General features: G+C 44.6%; 3 protein-coding genes across 3 annotated transcripts; all 3 read left to right on the top strand.

The window, feature by feature from the left end:
* Positions 1-394: 394 nt before the first annotated feature.
* On the top strand, positions 395-1,030 carry LOC308175627 (histone H1-like; the record flags this gene model as incomplete). Its single annotated transcript, XM_080550250.1, has 1 exon — positions 395-1,030. One exon carries the CDS (start codon positions 395-397, stop codon positions 1,028-1,030), a length of 636 nt encoding a protein of 211 aa, XP_080406376.1.
* A 1,016-nt stretch (positions 1,031-2,046) lies between these two features.
* On the top strand, positions 2,047-2,430 carry LOC308171669 (histone H2A-like; the record flags this gene model as incomplete). Its single annotated transcript, XM_080546541.1, has 1 exon — positions 2,047-2,430. One exon carries the CDS (start codon positions 2,047-2,049, stop codon positions 2,428-2,430), a length of 384 nt encoding a protein of 127 aa, XP_080402667.1.
* Positions 2,431-5,863: 3,433 nt separating this feature from the next.
* Positions 5,864-6,274, top strand: LOC308169751 (histone H3.2-like; the record flags this gene model as incomplete). Its single annotated transcript, XM_080544487.1, has 1 exon — positions 5,864-6,274. One exon carries the CDS (start codon positions 5,864-5,866, stop codon positions 6,272-6,274), a length of 411 nt encoding a protein of 136 aa, XP_080400613.1.
* Positions 6,275-15,739: the final 9,465 nt, after the last annotated feature.

Below are 15,739 nucleotides of genomic sequence, written 5' to 3'. Positions count from 1 at the left end.
GCAGCTGGGGGAGGCGACCAACGCCGCCTCGGCATGTTCGGGGCCGAGGCAGACGTGGCAGAAGTCGTGCTTGTCCTCCGCTGCTTGGAAGTCGCAGCGGCAGGCGTCCCAGAGATACTTCTCCATAGGCGGCGGACGATCCATATCTTGAAGGGAAAAGTCTGGCGGGTTCTCCAGTCTTAGTAGTCGTCCTTCTCAGTCTTCAGATATAAACCCGTGCTGAACTTTTTGGGAGAATGATGGAGCGAAGTACGCCCCTTTATATAGCACCCCAGGCGGGCGCAGGCATTGAAAAATTCAGTCATTGGCTACTTTAGGTAGCGGGTAAACCAATAGGAGCAGAGCTCCCCTATGGGGCGGAGCTCCACGATATAGAACGAGACTTTCTACAGACATGGCAGAAGTCGCACCAGCAGCAGCCCCCGCGCCGGCCAAGAGCCCCAAGAAGAAGGCAGCAGCCAGGCCCAAGAAAGCTGGCCCCAGCGTCGCCGAGCTCATCGTGACGGCCGTGTCCGCATCCAAGGAGAGGAGCGGCGTGTCCCTGTCCGCGCTCAAGAAGGCGCTTTCGGCCGGTGGTTACGACGTGGAGAAGAACAACTCCCGCGTCAAGGTCGCCGTCAAGAGCCTCGTCACCAAGGGCACTCTGCTCCAGCTCAAGGGCACCGGGGCCTCCGGCTCTTTCAAGCTCAACAAGAAAGCCACCGAGGCGGTCAAGAAGCCGGCGAAGAAATCCGCCGCCCCGAAACCCAAGAAGGCGGCCGCCGCAAAGAAGCCCGCCGCTGCCAAGAAGTCTCCGAAAAAGGCAAAGAAGCCCGCTGCTGCGGCCAAGAAGTCTCCCAAGAAGGCAAAGAAGCCCGCGGCAGTCACCAAGAAGGCCACCAAGAGCCCCAAGAAGGCGAAGAAGGCCACACCGGTCAAGAAGGCTCCGGCTAAGAGCCCCAAAAAGGCCGTGAAGGCAGCCAAGCCCAAGGTAGCCAAACCCAAAACGGTGAAGCCCAAGGCAAAGAAGGCAGCCCCAAAGAAGAAGTAAACATTCAAAGTGTTCTTTCCGACACCATTTGTACCACAAAAAGGCTCTTTTAAGAGCCACCCACATTTTCGTAAAAACGCATTATCATCCATGACGACAGAAAAAAATCGAGTGTTTATTTTAGAAAGTATTTTACACCAGTGTAAATGGACTGACTTATATAGCGCCTTTATCCAAAGCGCTTTACAACGGCCTCTCATTCACACACCAATGGCGGCAAGCTACCATGCAAGGCGCCGGCCGGCTCACTTGGAGCAATTTGGGGTTCAGTATCTTGCCCAAGGACACTTCAACATGTGGCCAGCTGGGGCTCGAACCGCCGATCTGCCAACCTTGTGATCATTAGACAGCGGCTCTACCTCCGCCACAGCCGCCCCCAGTGTCAGTGTCAAGCACGGACTTACAAACACGACAATCATGTTTTTACTTAATGAGTAAATAATGAGCAGTAATGAGAGATTTGACATCTAGGTCTAGTTTACACTTTGACGCTATAAGTGTCACTCGGTAGATCTGTGTGCGGGAGAGGATGGTGGGGGTATGACAGTGTCCATAAAGTTGCATATAATATCAACATATACAGATAGTTATGAGATACTCTTTCCGTTACACCATTACGTTATATTTGGACAGACAGGCGGGCGATAACACTTTTCGCTCAGTCAGGAGTAACGTACTACAGAGAGCTGGGAATGAACTTCACAATGTATAAATTATATACGTATCAATTATATATTATTATTATTATTTTATGACATATACTACTTTTAGTATATTGATTATGTCACGTGGGACGAGTTTGATTTTAACTTCGATTTATGGCGCGCGAGGGAAACTCACAAAGACAATCTTCAATATTCACAATGTATCCACAATCTCTGTCTCTTGATTGGATGAGGTGACGTCGACCCAGTGGCCAATGAACGCCGTCAAGGCGAGCTATAAGAACAACGCTCCAGAACCGTTATCTGAAATTATTTTCTTCAGCTTCTTTGAGATCCCGCTGAACCGTCACCATGTCAGGAAGAGGCAAAACCGGAGGCAAGGCCAGAGCCAAGGCAAAGACCCGCTCTTCTCGCGCTGGGCTTCAGTTCCCTGTGGGTCGTGTCCACAGGCTCCTACGCAAAGGCAACTATGCCCAGCGTGTGGGCGCTGGCGCACCGGTCTACCTGGCCGCCGTGCTCGAGTACCTGACGGCTGAGATCCTGGAGTTGGCCGGCAACGCCGCCCGCGACAACAAGAAGACTCGTATCATCCCCCGTCATCTGCAGTTGGCTGTCCGTAACGACGAGGAGCTGAACAAACTGCTCGGCGGTGTGACCATCGCTCAGGGTGGTGTGCTGCCCAACATCCAGGCAGTGCTGCTCCCCAAGAAGACCGAGAAGGCCGCCAAAAAGTAAACAACTTCACCTCCTCAACCCCAAAGGCTCTTTTAAGAGCCAACCACTCCTCTCTCCAAAAGAGCAATGCATCACTCCATCCTCTGTTTGTCTGCGCTGTGAGTCTCATGTTGTGAAATGTCCTCATTCTGTCATGTGCGCGTAGATGAGGCAGAGGACACGCACCATAATACACACGGCTACAGAAACATTCCTCGTTATGTCACTTTCAGAATGTTTTCTCCTTCATGAGGGTTTTAAAATCAGAATCGCTTTTATTACATATTATTGTACTACAAGTAGGCATGAGCCAGACACAAAACACGATAATAATAAGTAATGTAAGCAAGTAAAGTAAGTCAATCATACATTGCTAAAGTAATAAAGTACAGTGGTTTCAATAGTGCAAAGTAGATGATATGAAATGCAATATAATATAATATAATATAATACGGTATTAATTTACTCCAATGGTATACAAGTAATCCAGTAGTGCGTGGGACGTATAATACTGTAGTGAACAGTTATAATACTGTAGTGAACCGTGTTGTTGTTTGGTTGATTGATTGATTGAAAACTTTATTAGAAGATTTGCAGAAGTAGGTACATGAAAGTACATATTACATACAAGGTCAACTAACAGGATAAAAACCCAAGAAAGCCACTGGCTTATTTCAATTGGGGTCCTTGATTCTCAATTCATCGTTACATGTAAGACAGACAAAAAAAAACTAGTACTATCTACAAGATAATACAGACAAATAACTAGTACTATCTACAAGATAAACATACATCCATCATGGGAAGAACAATACAACAAAACATTAGGTATGTACAGCGGGTAGGACAGGTGGGGACATACACCACAGGTGGGGGCGGGGGACAAAACACAAAGTATGTACAGTGGGTAGTTCGGGTCTTTTAATCTGATTTTTGATTTAGAGGGTCCAGTTACGGATTGCAGCCTCCTGTAAATGTTTTTTGAGAGTGGTTTTGAAGGTGGGCAGTGTTTTGCACTCCTTTAAGATTATAGGAAGGGCGTTCCACATTTTTACTGCATAGTTTGCAAACGAGTTTAACCCCTTGTTTGTGGTGCAACGCGGTTGAACGTGGTTCGTGGAGCTTCCTCTGGTATTGTATGTGTGGACGTTGTTCACTTTTTGGAAGTATGTTGACAGGTACTTGGGTGTCTTTGTGGTGTAGCGTATCTTGAAGACCAGGCCCAGTGCAAGCTGCTGCACTCTGTCAACTACTCGTAGCCAATCAAGGCTCAAAAAATGAGCAGCGGTTAGATGTGTCCTAGGGTTGAGGCCTAGCAGAAGCCTAACCAGTTTATTTTGGGCTGTCTGGAGTCTTGTTTTTTGGGCCTTTGTGGTTCTATAGTACCATGATGTTACGGCATAGTCGAAGTGACATTGAATGAGAGCTCCTGATAGGGTCCTCAGTGTGTTTTTACTGACAAGTGAGGATATCCTGTACAAGAATCTAGTTCTATGGTTCACTTTTTTGATTACTTTTGCTGCCATTTTATCTCCGGAAAGATTTGCCTCTAAGATGGAGCCCAGGTATGTAATATCCTCTTTTCTTGTGATATTAATGTTACCCACTTTTATTTTGAAATGTACAGCCTTTCTGAGTTTAGATGGGGATCCGTATAGGATGGTTTCAGTTTTACCTAGGTGTATTGATAGTTTATTGTCAGCTAGCCAGATGCAGATTCTACTCAGTTCAGTGCTTAGCGCTTTTTCCACCTGCAATATGTCCCTGTCAGAGACCAGCAGAGCCGAGTCATCCGCGAACAGGAACAAATTGCAATCACATGCTGATGACATGTCATTCACATATATTAGGAACAGTAAAGGTCCCAATATGCTTCCTTGTGGAACGCCGCAGGTCACTGGGAGGAGGGGGGACAGTGTTCCGTTCACACTAACCACCTGTTCCCTCCCCTCTAAGTAGGATTGCATCCAGCTCACCGATGTTCTATCGAACCCAATTGCTTTCAGTTTATCTAACAATATGTGGTGATCTACTGTGTCGAAGGCCTTCTGGAGGTCCAGCATGACCATGCCGCAGTACTTGCCCGAGTCCACCTCATGGTTGATGTGGTCGTTCAAATAGAGAAGGCATGTGTCAGTGGAATGGGATGTTCTGAATCCTGATTGAAATTCATACATCAGATTTTTTTCGGTAAGGTACCTATCAACCTGTTCATAAACTATTTTTTCCATAAGTTTCGAGATGGAATTAAGAATAGAAACAGGTCGGTAGTTGCCTGGGTCTAATTTGCTTCCTTTTTTATACAGTGGGGTTACCCTTGCTATTTTAAAGTCAAGGGGGACGTGTCCTGTTTGATGGAGAGGTTTATTATGTGGGTGATGATTGGGGTAATGGAGGCAGCTGAGTCTTTTAGAAATCTGGCTGGAATATTGTCATGGCCCGTGGCCTTTTCTGAGTGTAGAGCGCCCAGTTTTTTAAACACCTCATCGTTTGACACCATGGAGAGTTTAAAATCATCTTTGCGTACACCCAGTTTATTGTAGAACGCACGGATGTGCTCTACACCATAACGCCCTGAGTGGGGTGGTAGATTGTTAACTAATTTAGTGGCTATGGTTGTAAAGAAAGTGTTTAAGCACTTAGCCACATCCAGCTTGTCTGTAAAGAGAGAATCTCCAGATTTTATGCTGATGTTTGTAGACCTGGTTTTGAGTTTTTGACTGCAACCTAGTTGGCTATTAAGTAGCTTCCAAAGGTCACGTGGTTTGTTTAAGTTTTCTTCGATTTTGTTATCGAGGTATTTTTTCTTAGCAGATTTTGTCATGGTAATTACCTGATTGCATAGTTTGTTGCATTGTTTTTTAATTTTCTCAAAGTGGGTTTTGAGATCTTCGTTTAAGTGTTTCACTAATTTTGATTTGCATTTTTGAACTTCAGAGCATTTTAGGTCTCTGACTTTCATAGCATTTAGAATGTCCGAATTCATCCATGGTTCCGATCGGGCTTTAACCCTGGTGGTTCTCATGGGGGCTATACTGTCAATAATATTTAAGAATTTGGTTTTGAAACCTAGCCATGCCTCCTCAACCTGTGTGCTTTTTAGTTCATCTAACCAGTCTTGATTCTCCAGTTTATGTATAAGCAGAACTAATGAAGCAGCTGTAGATCAATGATATAAATCAGGATAAAGGAAACATCTCTGAAGCCTGTTTGGGGGAAGGGCCGAACATAGGAACAACAACAACATAGGAAGCGGCAGGATTCAAATCTTTGAATTTATGGCGGCAATGACGTGGACGAGGCTCGTGTCCAATGGCAGCCGGAGAAGGAGGTGACAACGAGCCAATGAGCTCGTCTATAGTCGCCACCCAATCGGGGCACGACTGGGGTTTATAAATGTAACACTTTCTTTGTAGACTGGCTACACTCCAACTGAACGTAGGAACTTGTCGCCATGGCCAGAACCAAGCAAACCGCTCGTAAATCCACCGGTGGCAAAGCCCCCAGGAAGCAGCTCGCCACCAAGGCTGCCCGTAAAAGCGCCCCGGCCACCGGCGGCGTGAAGAAGCCTCACCGTTACAGGCCTGGCACCGTGGCTCTGAGGGAGATCCGTCGTTACCAGAAGTCCACCGAGCTGCTCATCCGCAAACTTCCCTTCCAGCGCCTGGTGAGAGAAATCGCCCAGGATTTCAAGACCGACCTGCGCTTCCAGATCTCTGCTGTGATGGCCCTGCAGGAGGCTAGCGAGGCTTACCTGGTCGGTCTGTTCGAGGACACCAACCTGTGCGCCATCCACGCCAAGAGGGTGACCATCATGCCCAAGGACATCCAGCTGGCCCGTCGCATTCGTGGAGAGCGCGCCTAAGATGACCACCCTGATCCAACAGTAGATCCCCAAAGGCTCTTTTAAGAGCCACCTCAATATTTCCCTCAGAGGCGAGTTTCCATTTACCACCCGTGTCGAGCATGAGTCTCTATTATATGGAGTTATCTATTATAGGTCTTACGACTTCAAAGAGTATCCTACAGGGACACTGACGTACAACGTTCTTTTAAAAAGCGCCAATGATGTATAATACAACCTTCCACCTGTAGAGGGCGCTCTGACCACAGAACCACAGTTCTCTCTGTGTGTGTGAGTGTGTGTGTGTTTTTCGCCAGGGGACTTTCCAGTCCTTGATTCCTCGCCTGATAACTGCACTTGTTGTGGTAATCCGTCCCTCCATCCATTTTGCGCTCTGACCACAAAACCACATTTCTCTCTATGTGTGTTTCCCTCCCTCCATCCATTTTTTCGTTCATTTCGGAACTGCGCTCCCTGTCTAACGTTATATATAACGTTATATATATATATACACTGTATAAGACATGTTATAAGGCTGATCTGTGCATGACAGTGCTGCATTTTCACATATTTCATGTCGCATCTCCCCCAGTTGATGGTATATGACGCTATAGTCAGTCCCAATGGAGAAGGGTCCAGCTGCAAGCTTGCAGCCAGGGGAGAAGGGTCCAGCTGCAGGCTTGCAGCCAGGGGCCGAAAGGAATGTGGGGCCGAAAGGAATGTGGGGCCGAATGGAATGTGCCTGTGTGTTGATTGCTATCTGCGCATGCGCGGTGCTAACGGAGGTAGCAAGATGGCGTCGCGGGTGCAAACAAAGAAAGATAGAACAGCCTCTGAAAGGTATAAATGACTTTAATATCGTTTATAATGTTCATAATATCATGTATAAGGTGCATAATATCATGTTTAATGTCCACATTGTCGAGTGTAATGGCTATTCTATCGTGTACAAGGCCATGACTGAGCTAGCACGGTGCTAACGGAGGTAGCAAGATGGCGTCAGACAGACCTGCTACTGTATCATTAGACAGACCTAACTCTACTACTGTATCATTAGACAGACCTAACTCTGCTACTGTATCATTAGACAGACCTAACTCTACTACTGTATCATTAGACAGACCTAACTCTACTACTGTATCATTAGACAGACCTAACTCTGCTACTGTATCATTAGACAGACCTAACTCTGCTACTGTATCATTAGACAGACCTAACTCTGCTACTGTATCATTAGACAGACCTAACTCTACTACTGTATCATTAGACAGACCTAACTCTGCTACTGTATCATTAGACAGACCTAACTCTACTACTGTATCATTAGACAGACCTAACTCTGCTACTGTATCATTAGATAGACCTAACTCTACTACTGTATCATTAGACAGACCTAACTCTGCTACTGTATCATTAGACAGACCTAACTCTGCTACTGTATCATTAGACAGACCTAACTCTACTACTGTATCATTAGACAGACCTAACTCTGCTACTGTATCATTAGACAGACCTAACTCTACTACTGTATCATTAGACAGACCTAACTCTGCTACTGTATCATTAGACAGACCTAACTCTACTACTGTATCATTAGACAGACCTAACTCTACTACTGTATCATTAGACAGACATAACTCTACTACTGTATCATTAGACAGACCTAACTCTACTACTGTATCATTAGACAGACCTAACTCTGCTACTGTATCATTAGACAGACCTAACTCTGCTACTGTATCATTAGACAGACCTAACTCTGCTACTGTATCATTAGACAGACCTAACTCTGCTACTGTATCATTAAACAGACCTAACTCTGCTACTGTATCATTAGACAGACCTAACTCTACTACTGTATCATTAGACAGACCTAACTCTGCTACTGTATCATTAGACAGACCTAACTCTGCTACTGTATCATTAGACAGACCTAACTCTACTACTGTATCATTATACAGACCTAACTCTGCTACTGTATCATTAGACAGACCTAACTCTACTACTGTATCATTAGACAGACCTAACTCTGCTACTGTATCATTAGACAGACCTAACTCTACTACTGTATCATTAGACAGACCTAACTCTACTACTGTATCATTAGACAGACCTAACTCTGCTACTGTATCATTAGACAGACCTAACTCTACTACTGTATCATTAGACAGACCTAACTCTACTACTGTATCATTAGACAGACCTAACTCTGCTACTGTATCATTAGACAGACCTAACTCTACTACTGTATCATTAGACAGACCTAACTCTGCTACTGTATCATTAGACATACCTAATGTGCTGGAGGGTAAGACTAGTCTATTGATGTTGCTCGTGGAGATGATGTTTGCACAGTCCGGTATGGCATTTCATATGAACCCTTTCACCTCCTTTTGATTTCTGTTATTTGCATTCTTCTTTTTTACAGATTACATTACTGGAGTTCCCAGAGGAGATAAGGCCCTTGGCTATGTAAGTGTTGTGTATCCAGTACTCACTCACTCACACACACACACACACACACACACACACACACAGATACTCAGACCTGTGTTCGTATAGTATTTGATTCATTGAAAAATACTTGTGCTTGATTCAGTGTTGCCTGAAACAAGGCATCCAATGGAATAATCCCAAAAGTCCAAACCCCCCCGCCCACCTGGCCAAGCCAATGCTCAAACAAAGCATCGCTTTCAAAGTATTTGTGTAAGCTTGGGCGTAAGGGAACTGAGTGGGATATTTTGTCTTTGACAGGTGAACATTTTCAACGGGAAGAACATGGAGTCCATGTTGAACTTCACAGGAGTGCAGGTAAGCCACGACCCTCTAGGCGTGTCCAATCAGGGACCCTCGTCCACCCAGGCATCAAGGCCATAGCCTTTTGCTATCCAATACTTAAAATTAATTTTGTTGTTTGAAAGGTATGGCCAGATGTTTGCCTTTTGGACCAATGAGGCCAGAGGGTTGCTTAAGGATAACCATAACCCGGTCTACAGAGTCCCAAGCGGGAGGGCCAGCACGACAAAACTTCCAGCCCATGTCCAGGCAGCCATTGACCACTCTGCAGAGGAGAAGAGACTGGTGGACCTCATTGTCCAATCACAGGCGGCTGAACAGCATTTGTTGGTATTTTGCAAAATGTTCATATTTACAGGGGTGCACATAACTGGTGCGCCAGTGCGCATGCGTCGCCAAAATGCATGCTGCGCGGAAGATCAGCGGCATGAACGCGCTCTTGCGCACCAACAGCTGGGAGCGCTGGGAGAGGAATTTACTTCCTCAAAATCCACCTGCTGACTGCTGACTGCTGCATCACTGCAAGCGCCGTAACGCCATCACAACGACCACGGCGACTCCCCTCACGAAAACATTCGGAAAGTATCGTAACTTGTACTTTCATTCCGCGTATCGCGTTTCGCACGGTTATCACGCCGACACGTGACAATTCAGTCCCGAACGACTCGTCGCTAAAAGGAAAAACAACACCAAGGAACTTCACGTTTCTTTTCTCTGAAGCTTTCAAACGTTCAGACGTTTGTTTTACAGCTTAATTATCGCACCTAGACCCCTGACCCAGGGAATATGGTTGGGAATTCTATTAGGAAAAAAAAAGACTTTGTTGCACAATCAAAATAATGAGCTATTTAAAGTGATAGCCTACAACATCCTCTACCATGGTTGAAATTGAGGACAGTGATAACTTACAGCAGTCAAGAGAGCAGTGATGATGATGATTAAGCTTGTAGCATAAATAAATGCTTAGGCTGTAACTTTTAGTTGAAAAGTGTTATTAACACAGTGTTTACAGAACAGAGCAGTGCTTAAAGAGATGTCAGTTGATTTCATTGTGTTTAAAGGAGTCTGACAGACTTTCATGCTTAAAGAGCAGTCATTTGATTTTGCATTTGTTTCTTTTGTTTTGCACACAATCATTTGTTCGTTCATCTTTATTTAGGAATAAATGTCGTTTTGCTAATATAAGTTATCCATGTATCCCTTTTTTATCCATCCTGTGGGACGGGTCGTGACTCGCGAGCTCGGGGAGCACCAAGCAGCATCCCTAGGTGCTCCTCTGAGCACTGGCCCCAAAAAGTTATGTGCACCCCTGCATATTTGATCTCAAAGTAAAGCTTCACCTAGGGTCTTTAGGAATAGGATCAACTTACATCATTTAACTATGACTCATTTCTTGTACTGTATCTTTTGAATGAATGTATGAATGTAAGTGACATTTCATGCCTGTTTTGATTCACATAACCACCACACAATGCACTGATCCAATTTCCACAAAATTGTTGTCAGGATGTACTCAATGGGAAGGCGAAGTACTTTCTAAAGAAGTCCCCTAAGGTGCCTGTCTACCTCTGCACCGAGGAACACCAGGAAACCCTCTTCGGCCATCTTGGAGAAATATTACACAGAACACCATGTCTGGTGCAATTCACGGATGAAGTGAAGTTCATCCTGGATGTTCTGTTTCCGGAGGTAGGGATAATCATTGCTGGTCCTGCACTTTCAAAACATATAAAGAGGTTGCCTGCAATAGTGCCATTGTGTATGGACCCATATAATGGCTTTGTGTTTTGTATTGGTAGACTGGATCAGATATAAAAAATCGTAAAAATTAAATTACTTACTTTTTTTTGGTAGGCTATCATTCATGGCCTTGCCCTCCTCAAAAATGTGACATTGCGGCAGGCTGAACAGCTCTTCCTTGATGGTCCATGTTTACATCAGAGGTGAGAGTACTTTTTTTTTTTTTTACAGAATGCCCTGAACTCTTATCGCCCTATTTACTGTTACATAATACCTTAAGAATTATGTATGATTATTGTTATTGATGTACTCTTTATTTTTTATTTTTTACTGTTGACAACGTTTCTGTCAACAAAGTTGTGATTTTTATGTCTACTATTTCAGTGAAAGGGAGGAATTTGACCGGAAGATTGCCAAAGAAATGAAGCAAAAGGGAAGATATTGAAAGGTATTTTTTGGGTTGGTTTTTGGTGCCGGCTTTGCTGTGGTAAAAATGGTAGCGGGTGCGTGGGTCAAGGAGAAATCTGAAAAGAGTGAGGTCCTGCCAGACCTGCAGTTCATCGCCAGATCGTAGCCTTATGTTCACGGTACTATCTTGCTCCTTGTGTTTTTCTAGTAACCTGCCTTCTTTCCAAACCCTGCCTTACCCCGTTTGTGTTCTCTCCCAAGATTCCCACGGACCCTCCCTCGCGTCTCCCCGGCCCCGGCTCTCGCATTCCCGCGGATCCCTGCCCCGTCTCCACGGACCCTCAGAACCCCTCGAGCCACCCCCGAACCCCTGGACACCCTTGGACGGATCTCCCGGTACCACCCTCGCCTCCTCCCTTGGACATCCCCTTTTGGACTCTCGGACTGTACTGTTGCCAGGCGCACGCACATACTGACAACACCCTGCCCGCCTACGTCACCCCGCACCCACGGTAGACCACACACATAGTCTTGACTACGCATTACACATAGGTATCCACATATCCCATACTCCAAGACTATCAGCACACCACACATTCTCCCGCACACACCCTCCATAAATCCTGTGAATAAACACGCCCACGGGCTAACGGATTCTCGCTCTGTGCCGCCTCTTTGGTCCCCCCGGGTAGTACCCCATAACACACACATGTTGAGCCATTCCTCCACCTCGTTCTACAGCTGGTAAGACAGAGAGAAACGGTTGGTCCTCACAGTCACATAAACCTGACCCCCTCCAGACTCTTGAGCACAATCTTAATGAACCAGTCCAGGTGCGTTAGGATCCGTTAACGTCGGTACAGGCCAGGGTCTTGTCAACTTCTCTCTCTCTGTCTCTCTCTCTCTCTCTCCTGCAGGGGAAGGAGTCCAGCTGATAATGACAGCAGGCCTGTCAATACCTGAGCACCACGGCCGTCCCCCAGCTGTTCCTCCAGGGCCCTCGTCCGCCCTCCATCCATCCCTCTATCTATTCAACCCTACCTCCTTCCTAGCTGCCACGGATTGTCAATAAAAGAAATAAACAAATAAACCTGTTCCGTCCTCTGACCTTTTAAAAGTAGACAATCTGGTTTAGGCAACTTAGATTACAAGTCAGTTTTGGGAAAAGTAAGTGAACACAGAAGAGCACAGCTTGTGATAACGGCTGCAGTGACTACTTATGAGTTTTATATTGTTAATATATTGTGTGAGCAAAAAGAAAAGAAAAATACATTTTATGAAGTATAGTTAATTTACTCATATACAGTATGTATATCCTCTGGCTTGTTTGTAGAACTGCCCTGTATTGTTGACAAAGCTAAACCCTATTGATATGAAGTCTACTGGGAACACGAGAGGATGCCGTCAGTATTGCATTACTGAGTTAAGATTTGGTACTGAGGAAAGGTCAGCGTTTAGGGGTAACTGGATAGCACTTGGAACACCATCCGTGTTCCATTTCTTGGTTTGACTGTGTGTATATGTTCTGTTTGTAGTTCCTCATAGGTAACAATTGTGTGTTAACACTTTGCCATCTAACCCTAGGTTATGAGGGAATCAAGTACATGTGGTTGGTGTCACAATTATGTATAACTAATACACAATCTATGCTGAGTCTTTCAGGCTTCATGTTAAGTATTGCATAAATCACAGATGTAACATTCATAAATGCTAGAGATCATCATTTGACTCACTTCATCAGTCAGTTCTACAAATCGGAATGTTAAACTCAATGGTTCAATGATAAACTCAATAGAATCCAACTGGATTCCCTCTTGTAAACAGTAGGTATTGGCGATTTTTTGGGAGGAGTAAGCATTATGTCACACGTGAAATAGACTTAGCATTTCATGTCTTGGTGGTTTACAAAAACTTTCACTGATTGTGTGTATTGAATGTTCAGCCATGAGAGAGCATCAATCGTTCATGAAGGACATAGTATATAAAGGAGAATGCCAGTTGTTGGGTGTTTTCCGTCTAGGTGTTTCCCACGCATGATTGGCCATGAGGAAATGCATAAGATCTTAGGTGAGTTCCATAAAATGCTCTGGGTTCTTTCGTCTGCTAGGGGTTTACTGTGTAACCACGGGAATGGTCTAACATGTGGCTTGTGTTTCTAGAAAGACTGAAAACTAGATCCTCTTTTAAGAGAGGGTAAAAACTAGACCACTGAAAAGCATCATAATGCTAGTGTTAGGAGTTCCCCTGCCACTTATTTATTTTGTTGTTTCTTAAGTGAGCTGCTGTAACTCATTAATTTCCCTTCAGGGATCCCATTATGTACAGTATTGTACAGTATTTTTCTGCTGAAATCATAACCAAGGTACCATAGAACTCCTAGCATCTGCTATTGTAACCATGTACTTTAGTAACCTTGTCTCAATGATAATATAATAATAATAATAAATGGTTAAAGTGTATAGTACACTTTAATAATATAATAATAATAATAGTAATAAATTGTATTTGTATAGCACACTACTGGAAACTGTTCTCCGCTGCAATACTCCAATTTATCACTACTGGAAACTGTTCTCCGCTGCAATACTCAAATGTATCACTGGGTGGCGCTTTCCGTCCTGAAAGGCACATTCCATTCGGCCCCACATTCCATTCCGTCCTCACATTCCTTTCGGCCCTCTGCTGCAAGGACGCAGCTAGATACTACTGTCCCAATGGTCCAAAAGTCAAGTGCTTCGTAACACAGACGGGGTGAATTTATGAATGAAAGTGAAAGTTCTGTCACAAAACGCCGTTACGTATCCTCACACATGTTTAAGTGGGTATATGGAAATCCTTGGCCTTTCCTAGTGGGTATAAGGCGTAGTCAGTGGCGTAGCGCAAAATCCCGGGGCCCCCCCGCAAGGTGGCGGCGGGGGCCCTTTCGCAACGGAGGTTAAAAAAAAAAAGGGAAAAAAAGTGCGTTTTTTAGAGTCCGATGGGTTATTGACGTTGCGAAATTTCGCAATATGCACTCTACATTCTAAATGCTTGACTTAGCAAAAGGTACAAACAAGTGAGAGCAATAGCCTATAACTAAAACCAAATGACTACATCAGTAGAATGTATTATCAGTAGAAAAGTACAAGCTTTATTTCTTTTAACAAAGTGTGGTGTCAGTGTGCACAGCAGCGCGATATCTGTAAACATACAAGCTGTGACTCTCCGCTAAGGGTTGCCAGATGGGATTGAGAATTTCCAACCTAACCAATCTAAAAACTGCTAAATCCACCAAAAACCAGCCAATCTGGCAACCCTGTCTCCGCTGCATCAGAGTCTACTTGTTGCGCAAAATAGGCCAGGGTTAGTCAAATCCTTTGTTGGACATCTCGTTTCTTAAGTCCTGGTATATTGTGGCATTTCTTTACTGTTTGCCATCTGGAATACCCAGGGAGACGCAGACAGCAGAAGTAGAATAGAATAGTAGAATAGAAAAAGAAACCGCTATAACCAGCTGAATGATGTACCTGTATGATGCACTGGCAGTCTGTGACTGTGTGCACCTGCCCGGACCCTGCCCTTCTGCCTGAGTTTGAGTAGGATGCTGCCCAAATGAATGTTATTGTTTCGTGATGCTGCCCAAATAAATGTTATTGTTTAGTGCTGTACGCTTTCGTGGTATTATATTGTGTTAATTATCATCTGTATGTTGTTTTCTTTCACTCGACTAACCGCCGAGATAATACTTGAGACATGTACTTCCGTAAGCATTAATCCAACTGTCCTGCAGTTCTAATTTGACGATGTGTCCCTCTACCATGGCAGAGTGGTCAATAACAACTCTCAAAAGGCTTTTGACGGACGCGAAAAACGCAGAAAATCGAACCTGTTCCGATTTTTTGGGGGGGGATGGACGAATATTACTGATTCGGTGTGCAAGCGTGATTGACACAACATGAGTTCTAATTTATTTTTTTAACGGATGTAAAAAACGCATTGGTGTGCAAGGGCCAGAAGCTGCATTGGGTAAAAGAAAATATGACATTTTTCGAAGTTTCGCTGAATTTTGTTCCTTTTTATAGGAAAGTTCCTGTTTTTGCGCACCGCTGAGGTATTTTCGCTTGCTCATTTTCGTGTGACGTCAAAGTCATGTTGCTATTGGATACGGCTAACTATGTTTATATTTTTTATTATAGGCCTATATATTAAAATTAAGGTTGACACAATGAAGGGCCACTTCTTTTCTTTGTTTTATAAAAAAAAAAATTAAAAAAAAAAAAAAAAAAAAAGTTTGGATCCGATGTTAGGGGGCCCCCTAGTGGCTGGGGCCCCCCCGCGGTGCGTCGCTTGCGGGCCCGTCCGCTACGCCACTGGGCGTAGTCCTGCGTATCACGTAGACTACACCACTGGTATAGTATAGTAGGGCTCCACCGAGGGACAGACAGCACTTTTCTGTCAAAACTGGAGTTTATTTTCAGTAACAAATCCAGATGAGGGGTTTCCTGGGTTTGCTCCTCTGCGTTCACAGCGCATCTGCAGGTCAGTGAGCTACAACACATTTAA

The sequence above is a fragment of the Nansenia antarctica genome (assembly GCF_963989245.1).
Source record: "Nansenia antarctica genome assembly, chromosome: 1".
Classification (NCBI taxonomy): Eukaryota; Metazoa; Chordata; class Actinopteri; order Argentiniformes; family Microstomatidae; genus Nansenia; species Nansenia antarctica.
This window is presented reverse-complemented; position numbering and strand designations above follow the sequence as displayed.